This window comes from Crotalus tigris, unplaced genomic scaffold (genome assembly GCF_016545835.1).
Source record: "Crotalus tigris isolate CLP2741 ecotype Arizona unplaced genomic scaffold, ASM1654583v1 scf7180000017592.2434428, whole genome shotgun sequence".
NCBI lineage: Eukaryota > Metazoa > Chordata > Lepidosauria > Squamata > Viperidae > Crotalus > Crotalus tigris.
In genome coordinates, this window is record NW_024096498.1 from 799,721 (window position 1) to 827,167 (window position 27,447).

The following is a 27,447-nucleotide window of genomic DNA, read 5'->3' on the forward strand; positions in this document are numbered from 1 at the left end:
CTAAGTGGAGCTTTGGTGTATTGTGAAATTATTTCTGAAAGTTTCCTTGGAACTTCTAAACATAAAAATAACCTATCATATTTAACATTTATTTATCTCAATTTTAATTTCAATATTCCAGCATTTTGTTTTGTGGAACTATTCTATAATCCTCATGAAATATACATTCAATATTGTATTTATGTTTGAATATCTATTCTGAAATATAAATGCTTTCTTAGTATTTTTTTAGATATTTTGAAATTGTGACTAAAATATAAAAGTGGGTTAAAATATACAACAGCAACTGTAAATATGAGAAGACAATGGCAACAATGAGTAAAATGGATGAATAGTATCAAAGAGATTACAGGACTGTCCTTGGAGCACAGCAAGCATTTGTCCATATAGACATTAGGAATTAAACTCGATACAGTGGCCACAAAAGCAGAAATAAAAATAAATTCCAGCGTAGGAAAATATTAACATGTTCACTACAAATAAAATTGAAATGTCAGGGAGAATAAAATAGATGTTGAAAAGACAATATTAAAAAACAGTACAGCTATCTAAAGTGATATATTAGTGATAATAGAACAGTTATTAACTTACTAATTTTTAGATGAATGCTCGCCTGATCAGCTATTTGTATTGGACTCTTACAACACAAGGGGTGGCAAGTGACAAAATATGCATCAAAATATTGTGATACAAATTAATGTCCAACATCAGAGTGCGAGTATGAAAGAAACTGTTACATGACTCTTGATTGCGAGCTGCCCAGAGTTTGTTTTAAGATGGGTGGCTATATAAATGGTTTAAATAAATAAAATATAGTTTGAGAAAAATTATACAGGTTTATGCAATCTGAGGGAAAGGTTAGTAAAGTTAATGTGTGGTGGGTATGTGAGACTACAGAAAAAATTATTGGAGACCCAAGAATGAATGAAAATCATGATTGTTTGCTGAATATCTGCTTAGAAACAGGTCTGTTTCAAATGCAGGCTTTAAGTCTGTTTGTAGGTACAAATGGAAAGGAATGAATGAAAAAGATGTTTCATTCATTTATGATAAAACACTGTGAGAATTAAAGAAGCTCATCATGTTGTTTTGTTGTGTTGAATGTTGTTTTTATTGTGTTGAAATTAACTCCTGTGTAGTATGCTGGACATTCAACTTCTTCCATTCGCCCTTTTTTCTATCCTTTTAGTTAAACCATCATCCTGTAAATTAAAAACTTATACATTTTTAAAATATAAAGACATGTACAGTTGTATCAGCATTCCTGTCAGTTTTCATGTTAATAGTCCAAACTGAAATTCCCATGCTAAAAATATCTTTTTAGCATGTTAACACATAATAGTAATTATTTCAATTTCTTGAATATAAGAACTATATATATATTTTTAAAAGTCCCAGTAATGCTGCCATTTATTATGTAGCATGTGTGCATGCTATAAGTTAATCATATGACTGAGTTACATTTTTTTTTCTCTTTGGTTACCTTTTTTTTTTTTTTGTATAAAATTCTTAAGTAACATACTAACAGAAGTTTGGGGTTTTTTTTCCTAACAGCAGGGGGCACCAAATTTCCTCAAGCTGCCAAGCAACAAAAAATTGTAAATTTTAATAAATAAAATGCCACATGCTATATTGTGCTGAAAATGTTTTTTAAAGTGAAATTTAACACTATTTCATTTGTTGGCTGCAGAGTTTAAACATCATAATGCTTATATCTGGTGTTGAAATGCAGCATCTGTTAACTTTTATAAAATAAGTTGTCTCTTGTGACTGGTTTTATTGCATTTTCAAAATGCTGATGATAAATATGGGTAGCATCTTAGTCAAGGAATATTTCTGTTTCCTAAAAGCCAATGTCAAAAAACCTCAATACCATTTAATCGTTGACTGAGCTTTACAGAAGATATAAAACATGTTTCTGTTCTTAAGATCTTAATAGGTACTTTACATCAGGGCTTTTCAATCTTTTCACCTATTGTACCGCTTTTAGAATATGGCAACATTCGAGTACCACGAATCACCTAGCAAGGTGTCAAAAACTTGACCAAAAAACCTGGAAAAAAAAGATAACGTACAGGTAGTCCTTGATTTACAACAGTTTGCTTAGTGACTGTTCAAAGTTACAATGGCATTGAAAAAAGTGACTTAAGACCATTTTTCACACTTATAACCGTTGCAGCATCCCCAGGGTCATGTGATTTACATTCGGATGCTTGGCAACCGGTTCATATTTATGATGGTCACATTGTTCCAGGGTCATGTGATCACCTTTTGCAACCTTCTGACTAGCAAAGTTAGTGAGGAAACCAGATTCACTTCACAACCATGTTACTAATTTAATCTCTCTTTCTTTCTCTCTCTCTCTCCCTCTATTTCTCTTTCTCCCTCTCTCTGTCCCTCTTTCTCTCTGCCTCCCTCTTTCTCACTCTCTCTTTCTCTCTGTCCCTCTTTTTCTCCCTCTCTCTTTCTCTCCCTCTCTCCCTCTCTCCAATCGGGAATCGATTTGGAGGTGCAGAGGGGAGGGGAGCAGCCGAGGGCTGCTCGTGTAACCTTGAAGCGGCCACCTTTGGAAGTACCAATGCTGCTCCAGCCAGGCTCCAGCTGGGCAGAGCGGGCGATGGGAGAGGAATGGGCCAATCACCTTACCAGCAGCCGGGACTCCAGCACGCCTTCCTAGCCAGCAGGGCCTATGGTAGCGCCGGGATCATGTGGCTCCCCAGGAAAGGGACTTCCTGGCCGTACTTCTCAAGCGGTGGGGCGCCTGGGTGCAGGCCAATCAGGAGCCCCGCGAGAGGACAAGCCTGCATGAAGAGGGAGGGACACGATGAAGGAGCCAACCAATCGCGGGACGTAGATTCTGACGGGCAGCCAGCCTGAGCTGAGGTGCCGACAATTGCCTCCAGCCACCGCCATGGCCCAATGAGACTGCGCTCTGCCCAACAGGCAGCGCATAGTAGCCAATGAGTGTCGGGAGGGGGGTGGCGCTTGAGGGGTGGCTACTGAGTGTACAGCACCATTGTGGCTGTCAAGTCCCATGGGCTCGACATTCGTACGAGGGGGGGCGACCCACGCAGACGACCGCCGAAGCATGCAGTAGGTCGCCAGAAACGCCACGCAGGAGGAACAGCTGACGGCAACCTACCGGGCGGCGTGCAGGACACCAGCGCACCCAGGACAACCCGCCGGCACCTGATTAGAGCAGCTGGCCGGTGCTCCAGCAGCGGCGGGGATTCCCTGGTGTCATGGAACGTGGTGCAGCAACATCACCAACAGGCAGGGCATCCCAAGGAGGCCACTGGCACCTGGTTGAAGCAGCTGGCTGGCACTCCATTGTGGCCGGCTCCGGCAGCAGGGATCTCCCACAGCTTGCGCCTTCTGCTGCGGTGCCTGGATTGGTTTCCCAGCGTATGGGCATTGGAACATTCGATTGGTATCGGGAGCAGAACTCAGCAAGCTCAGAGCAAGGGAGAGCCCCCTCACCCACGGCTGTCCCCTGAGTCACCATCAGATGCCTATCGGGCAACTGGCCTGAGTCAACAAGGTGTCGGCAATTGCCTCGAGCCACCACCGCAGCCTGATGAGACCACGTTGCACCTGACAGGCATCGCATAGTGGCCAATGAGTGCCAGGTGGGGGGTGGCGCTTGAGGGGTGGTTACTGAGTGTGCAGCACCATTGTGGCCAGTTTGATCGGGAGTGGGGAGCAGAGAACTGAGCTCAGCAAACCCGGAGCAAGGAAGCAGCCTCCCCATGAGCGGCCCCCGAGTCACCGTTCTGATCAGCATCAGCAAAACAAACGTGGGCCTCGATTCCCACCTGTTGCCACGGGATGAGTCCTCCGGGAGGGCACATGCCATCTGGCCGCTTTGCTTTCCCCTCTGTAAAACTGGGCATCTCAGGAAGAGGAGAGGGAGAAAAGACCCGAGCCCCGGGAGGCAACGTGAGGGACGTGAGGGGTATCGCAAGCTCGCAGGGGGGAGAGGAAAAGAAAATCGAAGAAAGTGAGGCCGCAACAGAGAGAGAGAGAAGGGGGAAAAGGAGGGGTGATTGTGAGGTTGGCGATCAGGGCCGCGATGCAAGCGGTCTCAAACACCTACCTGTGAGTGGATAGCTCTGTTCTCTTCAGGCTCACGCTTGCTTCTGAAGTAAGAAGTCGGGGGAAAGGGCGACACGGATCCTGCACGAGTGTCTAGGGAAGGCAGGGCCTCGCTCTGCACCTGTGCTCTTCGTGCGCCCTCAGTAGGGTTCCTACAGGCCGTTACCAAGCAGCATGTTTTCAATTTCAACAAGCAAGTGAGTTGAGAAGGAGGGAGGGAGGAAGGCGATGCCGTGGGGGGAGGAAGGCGACGCCACGTACCACCAGCCAGGTGGTCGCGTACCACTAGTGGTACATGTACCACTGGTTGAAAATCCCTGCTTTACATCTTTATCAATGAGAGCTATTTTTTTTTTATGAAAACTTGTACTCAGAGTCATTTTTGGAGCTATGAAAATATTCCATGTTCCAGATCCTCAACTGTATCAAACTTGATAGGAATATAGATTTCTCAGACTGCATCCTGGAAAACCTAAATAGGAAGTTTGGTTTTCTTCTAGAAAGTTAGAAAGTACTTATTTTTATTAGATTAAATGCTCCAGAATTTGCACAATATTGCAAAAACAATCTATTAAAGTAATTTAAAGAAGCAACTCGGAACATAAAGATTCAATTCAAAAACCACTGTCATTGTTAAGAGAGAAGAAAGCAGAGGAAATGGCATTTGTTAGTTAACATCATTAGGTTAGATATTGGCCCCTACCTTCCCTGGAAAGGCATTCTTTTGAATGGAGAAACAGAATTGAGATACTAAGAAAGTAAAGTGATATCCAAGGACATCAACTGATTTTAAAAGTTTGCCTCAGGGTGAACTCAAATGCACAGAGTATGAGGAGAAGCAGCCAGTTTTGGCTCCAGTACAAGTCTCCAAGAGTACTGTAGCAGCTGCAGTTTGTTGGCTTTCAGGGATTCAACTCCAAGCTATTAAAGGAAAAATAAATATTTGTTACATTCTTATAGATATTGTTTGTTTCATAGAACCTAGGAAGCATTTAGTAGTGTATTATTTTAGAACGCAGTGAAGTGTTTCTTGCAGCAATAGCTTAGGTCAGATATTAGAGAGTAAAAAACAATTATTCTATCAGAATCCTTTAAAATTCCACATGTATAAACTTGTCTAGTTTTCAGTAAGTTTAGGTGAGGGAGTATAAATCTGAAGTTTATTCATTTCTTGAGTTTCTGGTTGGTTCTCCATTACATCAGAACTGCCTAGAGCAGACATGTCAAACTCACGATGTCACATGACATCGCGCAACGTATCGGGACAGTTTCGCCATTGCCAGCAATAGGGTGGGCGTGGCTTCCACATGATGCGTCCAACCTTGGGCCAGCAGTTTGACACCCCTAGCCTAGAGATTGCTGGGAAGTGCTGCAAGCTGTGAGTTAAGAGGGAGTGCAGAGCAGAAAGGTAACTGAGTTTCTGGTTGGTTCTCTGTTGCATCAGAACTGCCTAGAGGTTGCTGGGAAGTGCTGAAAGCTGTGAGTTAAGAGGGAGTGCAGAGCAAAAAGAACGTCCCGTGCGCCAAATCATAACTAAAAATCTAAACCAGCAGTAGTAGACTCAGGGCAAGTGTATCTGAAATTGTGATTTCATTTTAATTCAGAATGTCTGGCTTAGTTCAGTGCAACACTTGTTTTGCAGCTGTCTTTCGCAATACTCTTTTCAAACATGGATACTGTCCTATCTGTAAACAAATCACTAGTCTACAAGGACAGATTATTTATCTAGGGTCTGTAATCTGTGCTCTTCAGGCAGAAATTAGGTGTCCAGTTCAGCCCGTCTGCTCTATTGAGCTGTCGCATTATCAGCCCCCTCTACCACAAAGATCCTGCAGGATAAAGACAGTATAGACAACCGTGGGATCTGGCAGGGTGAGAGCTGTGAACCACAAACACAAAGCTTTCGTTGTGTCCCTGCATAACAGACACAGTGTCCTTGCTGATCTTATTAGGGACACTAAGGAGACAAGTCAAGGTAGTTGGAGTGATGATAATTCAGATAAGCAGGGGATCGTAGTCCGAGATGAAGAACTTGTTTTGGACAGGGGAAAGTGTGAATCAAGTATTACACACCAGTCATGCAAGAAGAGCAAGACATCCAAAAGGTTAAGATAGGCAAGAAAATGGTAAGTGAGCAGCTGTCCACCCTAGATGAGTTCAAATCACCAGGATCAGATGGACTACACCCCAAGGTTCTGAAGGAACTGGCAGATGTGATCTCAGAACCATACCAACAAAGAAGAAAAATAACAGCTCTCAAAAGAAACCAGCATGGCTGCATAAAGAACTCTATGATAAATTGAAAGACAAAAAGGACAAGTATAAAAAGTGGAAAGGGGCACATAACTAAGGCAGAATATCAGCAAATAGTGCAAGCCTGCAAAGGTGAAATGAGAAAAGTTAAGGCTCAAAATGAACTAAGGCTTGCAACAAAAGTCAAAAATAACAAAAAAAAAAGCTTCTTTCAACATGTAAAAAAACAAGAAAAAGGTTAAGGAAATGATTGGTCCATTAATGGGAGAAAGTGGCAAGAAGGTGACAAGCAACAGGGAGAAAGCAGAACTACTCAACTCATTTTTTGCATCTGTATTTACACAAAGGGAAACAACAGTTCAACCTATCAAAAACAGTACCGTAAAAAAAAACAGATTAGAAACACAAGTAAAGATAGGAAAGAAAATGTTAAGTGAGTACCTGTCCACTCTAGATGAGTTCAAATCACCAGAATCAGATGGACTACACCCCAAGGTTCTGAAGGAACTGGCAGATGTGATCTCAGAACCATTGAACTATATCTTTCAAAGATCCTGCAGCACTGGGGAATTACCAGAGGACTGGAAAAGAGCTGATGTAGTTCCCATCTTCAAAAAAGGAAAAAAAATGGATCCAGGAAACTACAGACCTATCAGCCTGACCTCAATACCTGGGAAGATCTTGGGAAAGATAATCAAGCAACAAATCAGTAAACATCTAGAGGCAAACAAACTCATTACCAAAAGACAACATGGGTTTGTCAAAAACAGTCATGCTAGACAAATCTTATTGCATTCTTTGATCAAGTGACAAAATTAGTGAACCAAAGGAATACTGTGGATATAATTTACTTGAACTTCAGTAAGCATTTGATAAAGTAGACCACAACCTACTACTTGATAAGATAGAAAAATGTGGGTTAGACAGCATCACCACCAGATGGATTTGTAGCTGGCTGACCGGCCGTACTCAGCATTGGTCCTCAATGGAACTGCATCTACATGGAGGGAAGTGTGTAGTGGGGTTCCCCAGGGCTCTGTCCTGGGCCCAGTGCTCTTCAACATCATCATCAATGATTTGGATGAGGGGATAGATGGGGAACTCATCAAATTTGCAGACGACACCAAGCTGGCAGGAATAGTCAACATTCCAGAAGACAAGCTTAAAATACAGAAGGATCTTGACAGACTTGAACATTGGGCACTATCTAACAAAATGAAATTCAATGGTGAAAAATGTAAGGTTCTACATTTAGGCAAGAAAAACCAAATGTATAGGTATCGTGTAAGTACCTCAATAGTAGCAACTGTGAGAGGGAGTCCTAGTAGAAAATCACTTAAATATGAGCCAGCAGTGTGCTGCAGCTGCCAAAAAAGCCAACACAGTGCTAGGCTGCATTAACAGAAGGATAGAATCAAGATCACGTGAAGTGCTAACACCACTTTACAATGCCTTGGTAAGGCCACACTTGGAATACTGCATCCAGTTTTGGTCACCACAATGTAAAAAAGATGTTGAGACTCTAGAAAGAGTACAGAGAAGAGCAACAAAGATGATCAGGGGACTGGAGGCTAAAACAAGGAACGGTTGCTGGAATTGGGTATGTCTAGTTCATGGGTCGGCAACCCGCCTCTTCGGAGCCACATGTGGCTCTTTGAGACATCACCTGTGGCTCCGGAGCCTCCTCTGCCATTTGAGAGAGAGACAGAGAGGCACTTGCACTTCCCTTTTCTCTCTCTGTATCGTGCAGACTCCCCCCTCGCAGGGTTCCTGATTGGCCCTACGCCCAGGTGCGCTACCCCCTGGGAGAAGCGTGGCCAGGAAGTCTCTTTCCCGGGCTGGCCCCATCCGAGGTGCACATGGCCATGGAGCCGAATGGGGAAGCCACGGGACCCCCGCTGGGAGCGGCCCGCCGGAGGCTCCGCTGAGCAGGCCAGCCCTTTCGCAAGCCGCAGCCCAAGGGAGAGCAGCCCCTGCGATCCCCAGTCAGTGTGACTGTTGGTCCCGCTGGCCGGCCAGGCACACCGGAATCACGGCTGCCGGGAAAGAAGAGGGAGATGCAGCAATGGTAGGAGAGGAGAGCTTCCTCTTGGGGCTCAGCACCACCGGCGGCTTCCTTGCTCTCCTGCTCCTCCCCTTTTTCCTCCTGCTGCCCCAAGGGCAGCTCGGGTGGGCACCGGGGCAAGAGGGACACCCGGGGGCCAGCTGGGCCGGCGGAGGAGCTGGCAGGGCTGGTCAGGCAGAGCAGCCACAGCATTTCGGCCAGGGCTGGCGGCACCAGCCTCTGCCACGGCTACATCGGATGGGCAGAGGACGAGGCCAGGCAGCGCAGAGTCCTGGTTGGGTGGCGGCAGCGTCTTTCTCACCCTCCTCCTCCCCTTCCTCTTGCTGGCCTCTGGGTGGCTCAGGCAGGTGCCAGGGCAAGAGGGATGCCTGAGGAGGAGCAGCCGGGCCGGCAGAGGGGCTGATCAAGCAGAGCAGCAGCAGCATTGCAGCTAGGGCCATTGGCCCGGGTGGCACCAGCCCCCGCCGCAGCTACATTGGATGGATGGAGGGCGAGGCCGGGCAGCGCGGAGTCCCGGCGGTAGCTTCCTTGCCCTCCTCCTCCCCTTCTTCCTCCTGCAGCCCCCCCGGGCAGCAGTCCCGGCAGGGGTGGCGGCCGGCAGGGGCATCACTCCCTGGGCCGTCCCTGGGCAGCCGAGCCAGCCACGCGTCTCCACAAGCCTGCTCATCTCCGCTGGCGGCGGTGGTGCCATCTGGTGCTGTTTACACGGCTGTTCTTCCACGTGACTGAGATAGGCAGCGCCCCTCCAGTCTTGTTTCCCCAGACCAGAGTTGGGGCCGCTGCCTATCTCAGTCATGCTGTCTATTGACTTCCATGGGGATGCTTGGCCAATTGAAACAGCTCCAAGGATCGAGCTGCGGGATGGCTTTGAGTGACAGAGACACAGAGACGCAAATGTGTCTCCACAGGAAATGCAGCAAGGGCTGGAGATGAGGAGTCAGCCTATGTCTGTGCACACACACAGACTTAAACGGAGGCTTCCAAACCTGACACCCATACACACGTGGATGTCTGAAAAAAAAGGAGGAAAAGTAGGCATGACTATTAAAGACCCCCACTTTTCCTTCCTCCTCTTTGGCAGTGTTGACGTCTGTTCCTCCAATCCTGGTTGCTCCTCGCAGTTCCTGCCTGCCATGGCTATTTCTGAGAGCAGGGGGAAACTGCCTGGTGGGCAAGCCCCGAAAGCTTTCTTCCTCTCCCCGATCTTGCCTTTCTTGCTCGCCCTCTGATAGAGGCGTCTGCTGGGTTTCCTCAACCTCCTCCCCCCCCCATGTTTTATTTTAATCCCACCACTGCCTCCCTCTTTCACAAAGTTGACATTCCGGGGACTCGGACCTCGGTTCACTCCTGGAGTCACTTGGCGAAGCTTGAAGGAGAGGCTGCCTGCTCCCACCTCCTGCAGAGCAGAACTGCTGCTTCCTCGCCCTCCCAGCGAAAGAACCCCAGAGAGGTGGAAGACATCCTTCCTCCCACTTTCCGCTTCTCATCCTCTCTTTTCTGAGCACCCCTCCCCGAGCGAGTCAGAAGCCTCAACTCCAGCCTCCTGCAGCAGGCTGAGATAGGCGAGCCCAAGCTGCCGTCTGCTGCCGCTTCAGAAGATTTGCTGCAGCAGCTCTTTCTCCTCATTAGCCTCCTCCTCTGCTCCCTGGGAACCTTTGTGCCAAAAGGCGGAAAGAAGAAAGTCCCAGAGAGGGAGAGCGTGGGGTGGGGGGAGAGTAGTCTTTTCTGAAGGGAGGAGAAGCCAGGACGGAGCTGGACAGGGGCAGAGCCAGTGCAAGTCTTGCCTTAGGCTCCACTCTTTAATCAAGCCCCCTGTTCTGTGCGCATGCACGCACACATTATGCGGCTCTCAGTTTTTTCTTTTGTGATGAAAACGGGTCCAAGTGGCTCTTTCAGTGTTTCAGCTTGCCGACCCCTGGTCTAGTTTAACAAAGAGAAGGATGAGGGGTGACTTGATAGCAGTCTTCCAATATCTCAGGGGCTGCCACAAAGAAGAGGGAGTCAAGCTATTTTCCAGAGTACCTGAAGGCAGGACAAGAAGCAACGGATGGAAACTAACCAAAGAGAGAAGCAACCTAGAACTAAGGAGAAACTTGGAACCAATGGCAAATCACTTCTAAGAAAACCTCAGGGACTTAAGTTAACACTGACCCGAAAGTGATACTGATAGGACTTAAATAAGGTCCTTATTAAACATGTTTATCTGTACAGGCTAAAAAAAATGTAAAATCTCGTCTAAGTCATGCTTAACATATGCTGACCATACGGACATGTTAGTAGAGATTTTTTTGCAACAATATTAAAGTGCTTTAATGGTTGCCTATAGTCTAGGCATTTACTGACTAAGTGAGACCTGTGCTATTAATTGTGGCTTTTATTTCTGCTACACTACTTTAATTCTACTCTAGTTTTGTTTTCTTCTATATAGAATTTAATAATGAATTTAAACCAAGCATAAGTTCAATTGTTAATAACTTGATAATAGAGAATAAAAACATGAATGTCATTAATAAAATTCTTTGGTTTACAACTAAAACACTATTTAAATAATTATTAAATGTAGTTTCAATATGACTGTAAAGTTGTTGTGGCCATGTATAAACGAGGCCAAAACAGAGACTGTTTTGGGCATTATTGTACATTATTGTACATTGCACAACATTTTACTCATAGTTACAGAAATGCATATATAAGAAAGAACATACTGATGTCTGCATGAGTTACCTGTAAAATTTATCTAAAAGGGAGGCATATATAGTAGCACAAATAATTAAATCAGTATGGCAGAGGCCTACTTTCATTTGAAATAAAATGTTGGTGATTTTTCAAAAGTACTGTCAGAATAGAATGAACTATATTATTCAGTTCACAGGTTTATATTCTGTGTGTTTAATGTTTGCTTTCTTTGAAATGGTGACTTACAAAAATATGTGACCCATGACAGTATCACTTATTAAACCGACAAGGGATACACAATTAGTAAGTACATTTCTCTACCAAATGGTGATAATGGGTTCTGCTGTACAGATAATTACAGCAGTGCTATAATTGCAGTTTCAAGAGTTAAATGCAATTGTTAGTAAGATAAATGATAGGAAAGCAGTCTTCATTCCTGCCATGCTGTTTCGAAATTCATTTCCATGACATTAACTTCTTGGATTTAAAAAAAAAAAATAGGAAAGGGATTGCAAGTAAAAGTGTCATTGTAATGAAATGTAAGATACAATCATGGTTTTAATATAGTGTTCTGATTATCCTAACTCGAAAAGGAAATTATGAAGCAAAAATGTGGGGAAAAAGAGTGGAAAAGTTATGTGTGTGTGTATGTATGTTTGCGTGTATATACACATATACATACATATATACATATACATATATATATATCATCAGGGCTGATGATGTTTGGAGTTTCCAAACGAAAGCTTGGCAGCTTTTAGTAAAGTATATTTTTATATTTATAATCTCCTGGTGTTCGTATTTTATTTGTACCATAGACATGCCCAGGAGTCGTATTTTTATGCAAATTTTCCAGCATATATATATATTAGTAATATATATATATATATATATATATATATATATATATATATATATATAGTATTAGTTTTTTGTTTTATTTATTTAACATATGGCTGCCCCTCGATGTATTCACATTTTTAAAATACAGTGTCATCTATTATTAAGGCTAGTCTCTTTGGATCAGATATTCTGTGCTAACCTAGTTTTTGATGGATGTAGGATTTGAAAATATACTATAGCTACCTTTTCTTGTGTGCTGGACAGTAAATTTATATAGAAAAGAATAGTGTAATTCCAGTAAAATTGTCATGAATAGATTCAGGAAGACATCTGAAACTATGAAAACACAAGAAATATATCTTGTTTAGGTTATTCAAGAATCATTTGCAAATCATCTGTTACAGGATGATAAAGCATAGTAAATTAAGGAGATGGCAAGAGATGCAAAGAAACTATTAGTATCAGAGCAAAAGGAAGAGCCATCTGCCAATATTCTTGAGTAGTATGTATGCTGAATAGAATCTTAAAATGGGAAATTCATATAACTGCTTTGAAATGAATGGTATACTCAATAATAAATGTATATACTGAATTTACATTATAGATTTGTAAAGTGAACCTCACAATAATAAACAGAAGTTCTCTTACAGAGAATTAGAAGAAAAATAAAAGAAAATTTGTTATATGAAGTTTTGTTGCATAAAGTTACTGATGAAGCATCATCCTTCACAAGCAAATGAGCTTATGCTACATATGAGCCCAACAATATATGTAGATTTATTAAAATAGTTCTAAAGCCTATCTCATATTTCCTTGGAATCAGCAGGTAATCGGTAGTTTGATGGCTTTGGGAATACACCCTGATGGCTTGAGTTTGTATGCAGACTGAAGTGGACTGAACTTTCAGAATCTGAGAGATATGATACCCTTATGCAGGAATGCACTGAATGTATCTGATGTGATATATCCCATGGCTGTCAAGATTCATACAGTGTGCTAATTTTGCTTCACAGTCATTTTTTGTATGGGACACAGTAGATTTCTATAGCCAAGACTGAACAAGTTAGCCAGTTTCTAAAATATAAAATGAAAATGAAGAAAGAAAAAGCAGAAGTATTTATTTTAAGCCACTGTTTCCTGTATATCTTCTGTGCAAGTGCATGTTCTCTTTTCATCATTTGCTCTGTGTAACATAACTTTATTATACTTGAAATGTATAATACAGCAGGAATAGTTCTACAGATAGCTAATTCTTCTTTTAGGTGTTCACCCAAACTCTGCAGATTAAAAAAAAATGGATAGAAATTCTAATCTGTCCTTTTACTTGCTACGCTTGTTTTGTATTTGCAGGAATGGGATGGAGAGTTTGAAAAAAAATCATGGAACATTGTTTTTATGTATGATAACTGCAGCAAGATTATTTTACACACAAACAATAGAAATATGTGGTAGAAGAATAGTTGGTGAAGTTGATAGGCCAAACCAACTTGCTTGATTAAAAAGACTATGTTTATTCATGACTGGAAACTTTATGGAATTTTTTGTATAAAAAAATAAAAAATGAACACAATTCATGGCATTGATGGTTAGATAGGCTAGATTTTAGAAAGAAGTGAGTCAGAATGTAACTTTAGAGAAAGAGGTCAATTTATAATTGTACTTATATTTCTATAAAGGAGATTGGAAGCCACTGTTCTTATCTGTTTTCTTTCTTTTCTATTTTTCCGCTACTCTTTTTCCTTCTTTCCTTTCTTTTTTCTCTCTTTCATACTATTTTACTTTGCATTAGTCTTAATCTTGTGTTTAAAATTTTCAAAAAGTGATAAAAGATAAGAAAAAGAGAAGTAAACTAATACCCTAGAACAGGGCTTTTCACCAACTGTACCACTTTTAGGCTATGGCAGTATTCGAGTACCACGTAGCAAGGTGTCAAAAACTTGATGACCAAAAAAAACAAAAACCTGTTCGAAGTTGCAATTGTACTGAAATGATTTATGACCATTTTTCACACTTATGACCATTGCAGCATGCCCAGGGTCATGTGATTTATGATTATAGGGTTCCAGGATCATATTATCCCTTTTTGCAACCTTTTGTCAAGCAGAGTCAATGGCAGGGCTGCTAGTGGCCAAGTGCTAAGGCGGGATTTCCTTCCTTCCCTCCATCCCTCCTTCCCTGCCTCCCTCTTTCTCATGCCCACCTCCTTCTGAAGGAAGAATTTGAACCCCCCCCATATTTTCCTTTTCCATATATTCATCAAACAAGGAAAAGCCTCCAGAGAAAGAAAAGTGAAGCTGCTGAGGGAACTAGCTTAAAAAGGCACATTCCCCTTTAAGAATTAGCTACTGGCTAGAAAGGAAAGTTAATGAGTGCAGCCAGCACTTAAGGAAGAAAAAAAATGTAGTAAGTATTGGCTGCCGGCTAAGGCAGCCTCCCCAAATGGCTCCATTCATAAGTAAAGGAATGCTACAGGCAAAATCCATTCAGGAGAAAAATACTTCAAAATCCCTTGCAGCAAAACTTACAGCTAACAATAGCAGAACAATAGAAGCTAACAGGAGACATCAGCCATCAGCCAAATAGAAATTGCCAAACACTCCTTAAGAACACAAAGCCTTCATTGCACAAATCCCAGAACTTCAAAGTCACAAAAGCACATAAGAATCCTTCCACTCTACATCTCCCTCCCTCCTTCCCTCTGTGTCTTGCCTCCGGCTGATGCTACCTTTCTTCATTCCTCCTGGAGGGCAACCCCTCCCCTGCTGCATTTCTTGCCTGTTTGCTGCTGCCAGCACAGGTGGCTGCCACAGAAGTTGTAGATCGGCTCATGGCCAGCCTGCTTGGACTCCTTGATCTCCTCTCCTCCCCCTCCTCCTCCAATGCAGCTAGAGCTGACTCGACATCCTCCCGAGGCTGCTTTTTTCCCCCTCTCCTGCCCAAACTGCCTCCTTTTATAGCTTCTCCTGTCTCTGCCCCCTCCTTCTCCTTTCTCATGGGGGAGGGTGAGCCAGAAGTAAGCTTGGGGTGAGGCTCAGCCTCAGCCACTCTGCAGCTCCAGAGGACTCTCTCACAGTAAGTCCTTGCCTGTGCTGGCTCTTTTCCTCCCCCACTACTCTGGCTAGCAGGGCTGCGTACCACCTGCCACTCATTAATGTACCACAAGTGGTACGCATACCACTGGTTGAAAAGCCCTGCCCTAGAGGACAAAAATAATACTCAGCAGAAATAGGCTGAAAAGTACTAGAATAACATTTAATAGAGAATAAAATAGAATTATGCACTTAGAAAACAGAAATCAAATGGACAGATGTCTGAAAACATATTTTGGCAATTGTATTTATGAAACAGTATTGCTGTTTCCCCTTATCTTAAAGCTGAATTTTAATTCTTAAACATGTTCCATTTATACATTCCTTCCAGACATTTCTTTCTTAATAATAACAACAGTCTGATCAGACCTTGTGTTTAGTGCTAAGTGAGTAGCAAAGCTTTAAAGGGTGCTTTGAGTGATGGTAAATAGAAAACTATAAAGGCCTTACCAAAAAGCTGTTGTTATTAAGATTCTCATTCTCCAACAGCAAATGCAATACAACAACAAACTTATATGATTGTTTATGTAAGACACTAAGAAAAAGACACAGGCATGTCTTGAGCAGAGGTTTGAAGCTGCAGGACACAGCTTGACAAACTCTGAGTTTATTGTTTCTTATATACTTGTTACATACACCAGCTTAACCATTCGATGCTGACAAAGGTTTCTTCATTGGAAAATGTCTTCATGTAAGCAACTATTTTCTAGTAACACATTACATGATCAAAGACCAGGTAAGAACAAATACAGGTAGATCAAAAGAAGAAAGAACTGACAAAGACAGGAAGAGATGGGAAGGAACTTAAGCATATTATCTGTTTAGGTAGGTGAGGCATTAAGTCATAAGGGTATGACCTTCTGGCTGCTTCACTGGGACAAAGGGTATCAAAAGTTTATGAGGTTTGGGGGGGGGGGAAGCACAGCAGTTTGCTGCACGTGCATTTTTCCCCACATATTTACTTTGCATTGACAGTAAAATATGGGAACTGGTTAGAAAAAGCTTTGAATGCTAAGGAATTAAAAAGGATATTCAGCGAAAAATTGAGTATGTACAGAAATAATAAATTTGGGAAGAAGTATAGAGATTAATCAAGTTAGTTAAGATTGATCCCAGTCTGTATTTGTGAAAAGGTGCCAAGGTGTTTCTCTATCTCATCTTATGCATGAATAACTTGGTGGAGAGATGGGTGGCATAAAATTTAATTAATAAAATGAAACCTATTGTGTGTAGACATTTCTACACAGCTCCACATTGATGGGCACATTTCTTCCTCAACTAATAATTTAGGATTTGTTTTTGGAGAGCCAAAGCTAAAGCCTTCTAAATGTTAAGCTGAGATAATTGAATTAATACGTACAGGAATAATTGAACAATAGCAGTTGCAAATGAAATAATTAATATTGAAGGACATGGAATCTGTGGTCTGTAAGTTAAGCCAGTAATAATTTAGGCATCAGGTTCAATATATAGATAACTCTGTTCATATAAAGCAGAGTTGAACATTTCATTCCTATGTTTTTCTTTGGTTGGTACCGTGAAAGCGTTCTTATTGCTGGTGCTACTTATACATGGAAAATGTATAGAAATGTTAATTACATTTAAATCTATTATTTAAAAATTGACTGTAAAAGTTAAATTTCAGTTGCCTTTATAAAATTTGCTGATATATTCATAGTAAAGAAATAACATATTTGCTATTTACATTCACAATGGTTGCAAAATAAATTTAGTCTTTCTGCTGTCCTTTCTACTGTTTGTTTGTTTGTTTATTTATTTATTTATTAATAAAATTTATATGCCGCCCAATCCCTAGGGACTCAGGGCAGCGTACAAAATTAAAACAATAAATATAACAATAAAAATGAGTACATTCACACAGCATGCCCCAATCGTATCCCGCCCCCCCTGGGGACATCAACCCCAGGCCTGCCAGAACAGGAGAGTTTTAATGGCTTTCTTGAAGGCTGGCAAGGTGGGAGTAGTTCGAATCTCGGGGGGAAGTTGATTCCACTACGTCGGAGCCACCACAGAAAAGGCCCTTCCCCGAGGGCCCATCAGCCGACATTGTCTGGCCGACGGGACCTGAAGGAGGCCCAATCTGTGGGACCTAACCGGTCTCTGGGAACTATGCGGCAGTATGCGGTCCTGTAAGTAACCTGGTCCTAAGCCATGAAGGGCTTTAAAGGTGACAACCAACACCTTGAATTGCGTCCGGAGACCCACAGGAAGCCAGTTCAGCTTGCAGAGGATAGGTGACATGTGGGTGTACCTTGGTGCACCCACAATCACTCTTGAGGCTGCATTCTGAACTAACTGCAGCCTCCGAACGCTCTTCAAGGGTAGCCCGATGTAGAGCACATTACAGTAATCCAGTCTTGAGGTGACAAGGGCATGAGTAACCGTGAGTAGAGCCTTCCGGTCCAAGCCTGGTGTACCAGGCGAACCTGGGCAAACGTCCCCCTGGCCACAGCCAATAGATGTTGTTCCAAATTTAGCTGTGAGTCCAGGAGGACACCCAAGTTGTGTGCCTGCACTGAGGGAGGTAAATTTACCCCCCCTAGGACTAATGATGGACCATCAGAATGACCATTGGGGGGCAAGACCCAGAGCCACTCAATCTTGTCAGAGTTGAGTCTAAGCCTGTTCACCCCCATCCAGACCTTCATATCTTCCAGGCACCGGCACATCACGTCGACTGCTTCACTGAAAGGACACGGGATGGAGATATATAATTGGGTATTATCCGCATACTGATGATATCTCACCCCATGTCGCCAAATGATCTCACCCAGCGGTTTCATGTAGATGTTAAAAAGGAGGGAGGACAGCACCGAGCCCTGAAGCACCCCATAATCGAGGCGCCTAGGGGTCGATCTCTGTCCGCCCGCCAACACCAACTGCGACCTGTCAGAGAGGTAGGAGAACCACCGCAATATGGTGCCGCCCACCCCCACTTCTCCGAGATGACGCAGAAGGATACCATGGTCGATGGTATCGAAAGCTGCTGAGAGGTCAAGAAGCACCAAGATAGAGGAATGAACCCTATCCCGGGCTCGCCAGAGGTCATCGGTCAGTGCGACCAAAGCAGTCTCAGTGCTGTAGCCAGGCCTGAAACCAGATTGAAAAGGGTCCAGATAATTCGTTTCATCCAAGGATCGCAAGAGTTGGGATGCCACCACCTTCTCTACAACCTTCCCCACAAAGGGGAGGTTGGAGACAGGACAAAAGTTCTTCAAAACAGCTGGGTCCAGGGAAGGCTTCTTGAGGAGGTTTTCCATATGTTCTGTATACAACTCTGAATAAAAATGATTTTGTGGAATCCCTTTGAACAAAGTACATATGACAGTGAAGTATTACTTGATGTTTGCAATTTCATTGGAACCCTGGAGGTGAAATAATTCAATATTGATACATGCAGTAACAGACAAATTAACCTTTCCTTCCTAGGTCACAATCCCATTAAAAATCCTCCTATCATACTACCAGCATAGAATGACTTAATTCTGAAAATTTGTCCCTTGTTATTTTTTTAAAAATGGTAAATAAATCACCTATTTTAAAGAGGACATTTAGGTTATTGAGTCCAACATACCTTCCCTCCAAGACATTAATTAAAGCATCCTCAAAAGATCAGTTTCTGCATTCTGCTTTAGCACATCAAAAGAGAGGATCATCTCCTTTGGTAATTGGTACTACTATTGAACTGCTCTTACTATACTAGCAGATTCTTCATCATATTCAACCAGAAATTGTATTCCTGTAACTTAAGATATTTACACTGAATCAGGCACTGTGGAATGATAAAAAGCATTTTTTATATGACAGGTTACAAGGAACTTGATTTTTTTTCTTTTTGCAAGGCTAAACATTCCCAATTATTTCAGTCTTTTCCCATAGCATTACTTTCCAATCTTCTAGTTATCTTTACACGTTTCTGCTCTGTTCCAGTTTCTCTCATTCTTTAAAATGTATCTAGAACAAAGCAGAAAATGTATCTTATCAAAGCAGAATGAAGTAAAACAATTTATTTCTCTGACTTAGAAAGTATACCTTTATTGATCTAACATAAAATTGCTTTTGCTTTTTACAATTGTTGCAATGCTAACTCTTTGTCAGGTTGTGATAAATCGCAATTTTAAGACCCTTTTCATATATGCTATTCTCAGACCAGTGTCATTTGAATTCTTTTGGTTTTGTGAAAAATTTCCATTTATCATGATTTAAATTTCATTCTGGTATTTTCAATCATTCCAGTAACCAATCATTTTGAATATTGTCTTTGCTTTTAGAATATTAGCTATCCCGCAGAATGTTATGTTGTCTGCCAGTTTGAAAATATTCTATCTCTTTATCCAAAATTTAATGCAAATGTTAAGAAGTACTTAGTCCTTGACTGAATATTATGACCTGACATGATAATCTTATTTCTGTTTGTTGAGGAATGTTGATGAACACTCTATCATTTTTTATATCTGCAAATCATCCTAATAACTGTTAGCATTGTTTATTAGTTCATGTTATCTGAATGTCTCATTCTGGAGAAAGTAAATCTATCTGGTCACTAAGAATCAATGTTGAATGTCATGGGATATTTTGTCAAATGCTTTAGTATTTTTACAGTCTACTAAGAAAGTTACCTGTTTGGAAAAAAAAATCATCTGACACAAGTTTTTATCAAATTTCTACAAATAATTTATAACAAAATTTGGTCAATTGTCTATTTTTAGAGGACTGGTTTCTAATTCCTTGAAAAGGACTTTTTTCCGTTTTGAAGTTAGGGAAAATCTTTGCCTCCTTCCAATCATTTGATGCTTTGTAAAGTTAATTTTCCTGAACTTCTTAGTAATAATGGATACTGGTTTGGAATGGAATAGAATGCATTTCATCTGGCTCTGTAGATGTAGATTCATTCAAGATCAATAGATATATTCTCTGGCTTTATTTCTATCAAGCTCTTGTTCCTTCAGCTACTATCACAATTATTTGATGAAGTGCATATCCACTTGACATCCTTCCAGTCAATGCATTAAGCATGTGTGGATTGACTCAAGCAGTCCTATTAGCTATTAACAAGGAGCCTACGGGAATACTTGGTCATGTGCAAGTTTAATGCTTAGCATTAGTGCTTTAGGGAATTTATTCTGTATAATGATTTATATGCAATTCCTTGGTATACTTTATAACAACCATTTAAATTAAGCCATTATCTTCTAGGTAATATAGCCGAAACAGGAAACCAAAATAACTTCCTAAAGGCCATATTTTGAATTCAAATAGAGATACATTTTAACTGAGAATTTCTTCAGTTTAATCTTCTTTGTTGTCCAGAGTCCATAAATGTTCAATGAACGCTGCTGTAATATTCCATCCTTTTATCTTACTGGGGTACTTGAATCATTGTTTCTTGATGTTATAAGTAAAAGCAACATGTCTTCATTCTTTTTCCCCAATGAGCTATTATCTTCCCCACACTGAAACAGAGTCAGGAGAAGAAGACTTAGCTCTTGCAACTCAGAATGATGAAATTGACAACCTTTATGGAAAAAAAAAAGACTTTGATAAATGTTATTTCTACTTGGAAACTATTTTTGGACTTTTTATGAGAAACTAAAAGGAATGAAATGTTGATTTTAGGATTTGATGATTATAATTATATGGAATTATGGAAGTAATACAAATGTTAAACTTAAATAAGTGTTCAGTTATTTTTTTTACTTATATTTGTACCAAGGAAAGTCAGAAGTCATTTATTTACTATTTTTTTATCTTTCTTTCTTGCATGTTCACTTTTTTCTTGCCTGAGCTTTTTTTTTTTTCAGATCGTTTTCCTCTTTATCTTTTAACTTTGTATTTTCAAAATTGTGTGTGTGTGTGTTAATGTGTATGTATATATGTATATTATATATGTATGTATGTATATCACTAATAACACTGTCACATAAATTGTAGACCAGAACTAAATATAGTAAGTTCTGGGTCCACTTTTAACAAGCTAAAACTTCTCAAAATCTGACCGGCTATTCATTATTATCATGTAGCAAATAAGCCAATATTCAATTTAAAAAAAAAAAATTGGCAGAAGAGCATTTTGGAAGTACTAGAAATACTAAGAATGTAAGAATAGATATGGTGAATCAGGACCTGTCCAGTCTTATTCCAGCTTTTTGTTTCCATCAGTGACCAACTACTTAATTTAATGAGTGATCCACTCATATTGACAAAACTCTAGTTTTTTTCTAGTCCTGTTGATATACCCATATCAAAGTATATAATTTTATCTATAACTTAATAATCATAAAGTGAAAGTTAACAGTGATCTATCAAGTAGATTGATTATTAGTTGTTATTAGATGGGTTCATTTTGGTTATTTGAGCCACACTATAATTTTCATATTATTTTAGTAATATTATTTTAAACCAAAGAATATATTGCAAAATAAACTTAGAATAGATATTCCATTCTCATAAATGATATTACAGCATATATTGCATCTTTAATTTGAATGATTAAAATAGTTTGTGACATTGCCCCATGTTTTGTTCCATTGTAGACAATGAATACAAAAGAAGAATATGAACACAGAAAAGATAAGGAAAGTTACCTATGTGCAGTTTGCTTGGATATCTACTTCAATCCTTACAAGTGCTACCCATGCCATCATATTTTCTGCGAACCTTGCTTACGTATGCTTGCCAAGGATAATCCAACTAGCACCCCATGTCCTCTCTGCCGTACTGCAATTACCCATGTTTTTTTTCAATCAGGTGAAAAGCTTTCTTAAAATACATAAACTATTGCCTATATTTCCAATTAGTACTAATATTCCAACTATCTATCCTTCTCAAGAAAATGTTCAGTATTAATTGTATTCCAAATAACGGAATGTATACTAATAACATACAGCCAACGAAAATAGGATTAAATTAGATGTGGTGCAAGCTGATATGTGTTTCTAAGTATATCTGTCTCAGTGGCATCAGTGGCAATGTCACATAGAGTTAATATGTAAAGATCTGAATGTATTTCAGTCAAAATTGTTCAGCTACTGGCACATCTTTATGGCAAAATCCAGAATGCATGTAGCAGGTATTACATTCTTCCCAATTATCATTTATATGCATAGTCTGCCCTTCCAAATATTTTTGTTTTATTTATTAAATGTACATGCTGCCCATCTCTCTATCAAGTGCCTGTAGTCAGCTTAATTTTTAACTAGGCTTATATGTGAGGATTTCTCAGTAGTGAGAAATGAAAAGAAAACACTTGTGCAGTTAAACTATGATGAGGCAAGCGTTTCTCAGAGACCCCTTCCATTTATATAAGTAGGTTGAAGTAAGTTTTAGTATGTGAAACCATTTCCTACCAAATTAGCTTAGTTTTAGCATTTACTGCTTTCCTTCATTGCCTCCTTGACTTGCATAGAGATTGTGGTAAATTAAAATTAACCACAGATTCTCAAGTGCAATAGCCTCATAATCATTAAAAACCTAGTAATATGGAATCTTCAACTCTTTCAGTTTGAACAAATCCAGACATGCATATGATGCCTTCAGTACATAATAATCTACCTTTTTCCAAGAGCTAATGAAGTTACCACCAAAGTATTCCCCTTTAGTAGCATTAAATTGTGTAGAAGTAGAATATAATCTTTAAATGCAGTATTTCAAATCAAACTATAAGCCTCTAAGGCAGTAACAGTGGAAAGAGTACTTGGCAATATATAGCAATTGAACATCTAGCTAATTATTTATTGCATTGTCCACTATACACAAAAATCATAGATTATCTTTTGGGAACTTTTATCAAGACAAGAAGATTTTTTTCTTATTCCATATTAAAAAAATTTCTGGATAAGAGGAAAAACACATTAAACACATTGTGAAAAACAATGGAAAATTGATACCAATATTTTTATTACTAAATAAAGATTGCTAACACGTTCTATATTTTTTCTTCTTATATATTGTAGAACTGAACAATTCCACAGAAACTTTCTTTCCAATGGAATATTCAAAATTAAAGGAAAATTTTCAAAAATCAAATTTAGCAAATTGGCCTCTCCCCAGTTGCAAAAAAGTATTCAGAGTTATTGATGGTAAGTAAATTGTTAATGATTATTTTACATTAGAAATTCATTAATTTAAAAGTTAAATATTCAAGGACATGCATGACCTAATCATACTTTATTCTCTATGAGGATTTGTTTTTAATGAATTTTTATCTATGCCTGATCTGAAGGTAATACCATGACCTATATAGAATTGCAGTAGAGACAATACAAGTTGAGTTTTTGTTTGAATTTACACTATACATTTGCATGCTTGAGTAGGCACTCTCAGAACATTCTAGCTGAGTTGTTTAAGGCAAGAAGATATCCCATTTTAATACATGTGCCAGTATCGAAAAGGGAAACTCATGAATTTTCTTATTTCCTTGAATTGATGCAAAACCTCAAGACAGTTATTGCCTATGTGGTAAGAATGGTAAATTGCTGAATGCATGGATAACTATTCAAAGACCAACAGTTGCAAATATGCAATACTGCATCATAAAGGCAGTGAGTAACAAGATATGCTTACAATATCTCAGTAGGCAGTTATGAAGATTAGAAGATAGTATTGCTGACCTGCATTAAATCTTGTGTATAAAACTGAGTAAAAATTAAGAATTGCAAACAGAGTATAGATCAACAAATATCTGATAGCTAAATTTATTAGAAGAAGGCAGTAAAAACCATGATAGCTCCACTAAAATGAGAGGTAAACTTACTGCTAGCTAGTACACCGGGTATATAATAGTTGTTACCCAGCCAGCAAGATATTGTGATGAAATTGGGATAAGGGATAAGAGACAGATTGAGAGCTGAGATACAATAAAGAAAAATAAGTACAGGTAAAAATAAGGCTCCATAAACATCAAGGAGATGAAAGGAAACTTCTAACAATGTAGAAACAAACAAATATAGGTAAAACAGTGCTCTGAATGACATAGTAGTGAGTCATCACTTTAAACAAGAGTATGCAGGTTGCACAACAGGCTACAAAAATAGAAGAAAATTTCAAACCAGATCATGAAACGCTAAATAATAAGCACAATAATAAAGAGTAATTCTTCATAATGCAAAAAAATGAATAGCCTTCTAGATTATAATGTCTTGGTAAGGCCACACTTGGAATACTGCATCCAGTTTTGGTCACAACGATGTAAAAAAGATGTTGAGACTCTAGAAAGAGTACAGAAAAGAGCAACAAAGATGATTAGGGGACTGGAGGCTAAAGCATATAAGGAACAGCTGCTGGAATTGGGTATGTCTAGTTTAATGAAGAGAAGGATGAGGGGCGACATGATAGCAGTGTTCCAATATCTCAGAAGTTGCCACAAAGAAGAGGGAGCCAAGCTATTCTCCAAAGCACCTGAAGGCAGGACAAGAAACAATGGATGGAAACTAATCAAGGAGAGAAGCAACCTAAAACTAAGGAGAAAAATGAATCAGTGGAATAACCTGCCTCCAGAAATTGTGAATGCTCCAATACTGGAGATTTTTAAGAAGAGACTGGACAACCATTTGTCTGAAATGGTATAGGGTTTCCTGCCTGAATAGGGGGTTGGACTAGAAGATCTCTAAGGTCCATTACAACTTTATTATTATTATTATTATTATTATTATTATTATTATTATTATTAAGGATCTTAAAGCAGCATAAGATTTGGTGCAGAAGAACATCAAGTGACTCTCACTTCTCCTATTATAGGTGTAGAAGTAGGCAATGATCTGTGGGTAGAGCTATCAGTTACCTCTCTGGGAATCACATTAATTTTTTTTCCTCCTACTGCCTTCTATAAAGAGTTGTCTAATTTTATTGTTGTCATTGTCAGCCATCCAGTTATGTTTGACCCTCAGCCACTCTATGGATCAGCATTCTCATAATCCTCTGTCTCATATTGCCTTCTTCAGATCCACCATGGTCATCCCGTCATCCTTTATAATGTCCAGCCAGCTGGTACTAGTGGGGTTCCCCTCTCCTTTTTCCGCTGACTCCCAGCATGATTGACTTTTTGAGTGAATCAGCTCTCATGACAGGACCAAAATATGACAGCCTTTGTTAGGCAAAGCGAGTTTTGGCCTAGGACTTCTTTGTTTGTTATATTTGCAGTTCATCGGATGCGTAATAGTTGCCTCCAGCACCACAATTCATAATTAACATAACATAATTAACATAACTTTATAGTACTAAAAGTGTAATATGAAAGCTACAATTTTAACTGTAGCCATATTCCTAATCTGTTTGATCTGTATGTCTTTGGGATTATCAGATACCTTGGAGTTTATTAGCCTAAAATATCTATATTATTTCTTGACTGATGACAAATAAAAGCAAGCGCTAACCGTGGCTTAGAACCTTCCAGATTTTTTGTTGGTACTGTCAGAATGTGAATTTATAACTGAATATTTGAATCTAAGTCAGGTACTGGTTTAGCATTATTTGACACTCCATTCTAAAACATCCAAACTTTTTGCTGAAAGATTCAAAACCAACCACTGTATATAAAACTGTTTCCCAGAACAGAACATTAATTAGGATAGTCGTGACTGGTGTTTTGAGACTGAAAATAGGAAGAACTTACTGTGGTCTATGGTACATTTATTACTTTTATCTTCAGGGAAAACTAACCAAAACCAGACTTGTCTGAGGTATTCATATTTTAGAAAATCTTTGTAATAAAAGGATTTCATCCTTTCACAAAACCTTATGATCATTTTGAAGCTCCAATCAAAAGTAGAAAAATATTATATACCAACCAATGTGCTGGTAGCTGTTTATTAATAAGAGCAAAATAAGCATTGAAGTGAATAGCAGTCTTCATACTTCTAGAACAGGGGTCACCAACCTTTCTGGATTGGTGGCCCAGGGCACTTTATGCATGCAAGCACACGCATGCGCAAACGAGGCCACATGCGCATGAACAGGGCCATGATTGAGCATGTGACGCAAATGGGGCACGAGCACCTGTGCAATGCTCGGGTGATGCTAGCGCCCTTACGATGCTGTGATGCTAGCATGAATGGGGATGTTGTGCTAGCAACGCTAGCACCAGCATCTAGACTGAGTGGGGAGATGCACTTGTGGCAATGCTAACACCCGCACTATGCTCACGGCATTGCTAGTGTCTGTGCAACGCCACAACACTAGCCAGCTACTCACACAGCCTAGTGGCCAACAGCCCTGATAGTGGGCCATGGACCGCAGGTTGGTGACCACTGTTCTAGAATGTCTACTTCAACAAATATTATAATAATAATCCTAACTTTTTTCACTTTTACACTTTCCTCATTCGGATTCAATATTTTTTAATTGTTTGTTTGGGGAATCTTTCCAGCTTCTAAACACCTTTATGAAAATTGGAAGAAAAATTAAATAAAGCTGAACTTGTGCCAAATACAGTTTAGAAGTCTTTGGCTATCTTTTTTCGTAGCCAATTGAAAGCGATACCATACTTTGTTTTCTTTAATACATTCAACTTACAGCCTGTGATCCCCTTCTCTATTCAACACTTACTTTCCTCCTTATTAAACATTTTCTAAATATAAATTATATATATTTGAATTTAAATCCATCCTTCAAACTACTGCCAGTGTTACACATTTTAGCAGCACCGATACAAATCTACAGGATTAATGAAAATTAGTGTTCATCAAAAAGCAAAATCTTCAAAGAGTATCTCTGTAATGCTGTATACTTATTGGGAAATTACTTGGCATCTATTCTTTCTAAATTGTATCTCTTACAATGATAAAATATTTATAGCGTCTCTAAAGTCTTTTAGGTCATTCCTCCCAGAGGCTCTGTGGGTTATATTTTAAACATAATGGATTGTATTTCTTTTCTCACCTTTCTAGACTTTCAAAACATTCAGAGTACATAGGTTTTATTGCTACACATTGTGATTTTTTTCTTAATAACCTATATTCTCATTATTAAATTTCTTTTACTTTTCTAGGTAGTTATTTCTTAAAATCAGTGTTGAAAAGAATAATCTGTAGTGCAAAATTAACATTATTTTCCAATATAAATTGATGTCTCAGTATAAATTGACAGCAAAATTTGTGAAGTAGTACCCTTTTCTGACCCAATTTATGATTGTTTCAATTTACAACCATGATGAGCAGGTTTCATTAGGGTCATAAGTCAAGGACTAGCTATAGTTAAATTTAGGGAACAAAAAAACATACTATATCTCCATGTTGATTACACATCAAATTTATGTTTTAATGTCATTTGTAATCTAAATGTAAATACTTGGAAAATGGATGTATACATACTGTACATATTGACCAAATCATTGAAAGATACACTTATTCATCTACTATTTGTAGTATTTATCCTAATAGCTACTGTTGGCAATAGTCAAAGAATTTCCCT

General features: G+C 39.7%; 1 protein-coding gene across 1 annotated transcript in view; it reads left to right on the forward strand.

Moving 5' to 3' along the window:
• Nucleotides 1-27,447, forward strand: part of RNF180 (ring finger protein 180) — a 50,766-nt gene that overhangs the window by 13,431 nt on the left and 9,888 nt on the right. The window contains 2 exon segments of the mRNA XM_039364420.1: nucleotides 21,576-21,789; nucleotides 22,995-23,120. Of these exon segments, the coding sequence (XP_039220354.1) occupies nucleotides 21,576-21,789; nucleotides 22,995-23,120 (340 nt within the window).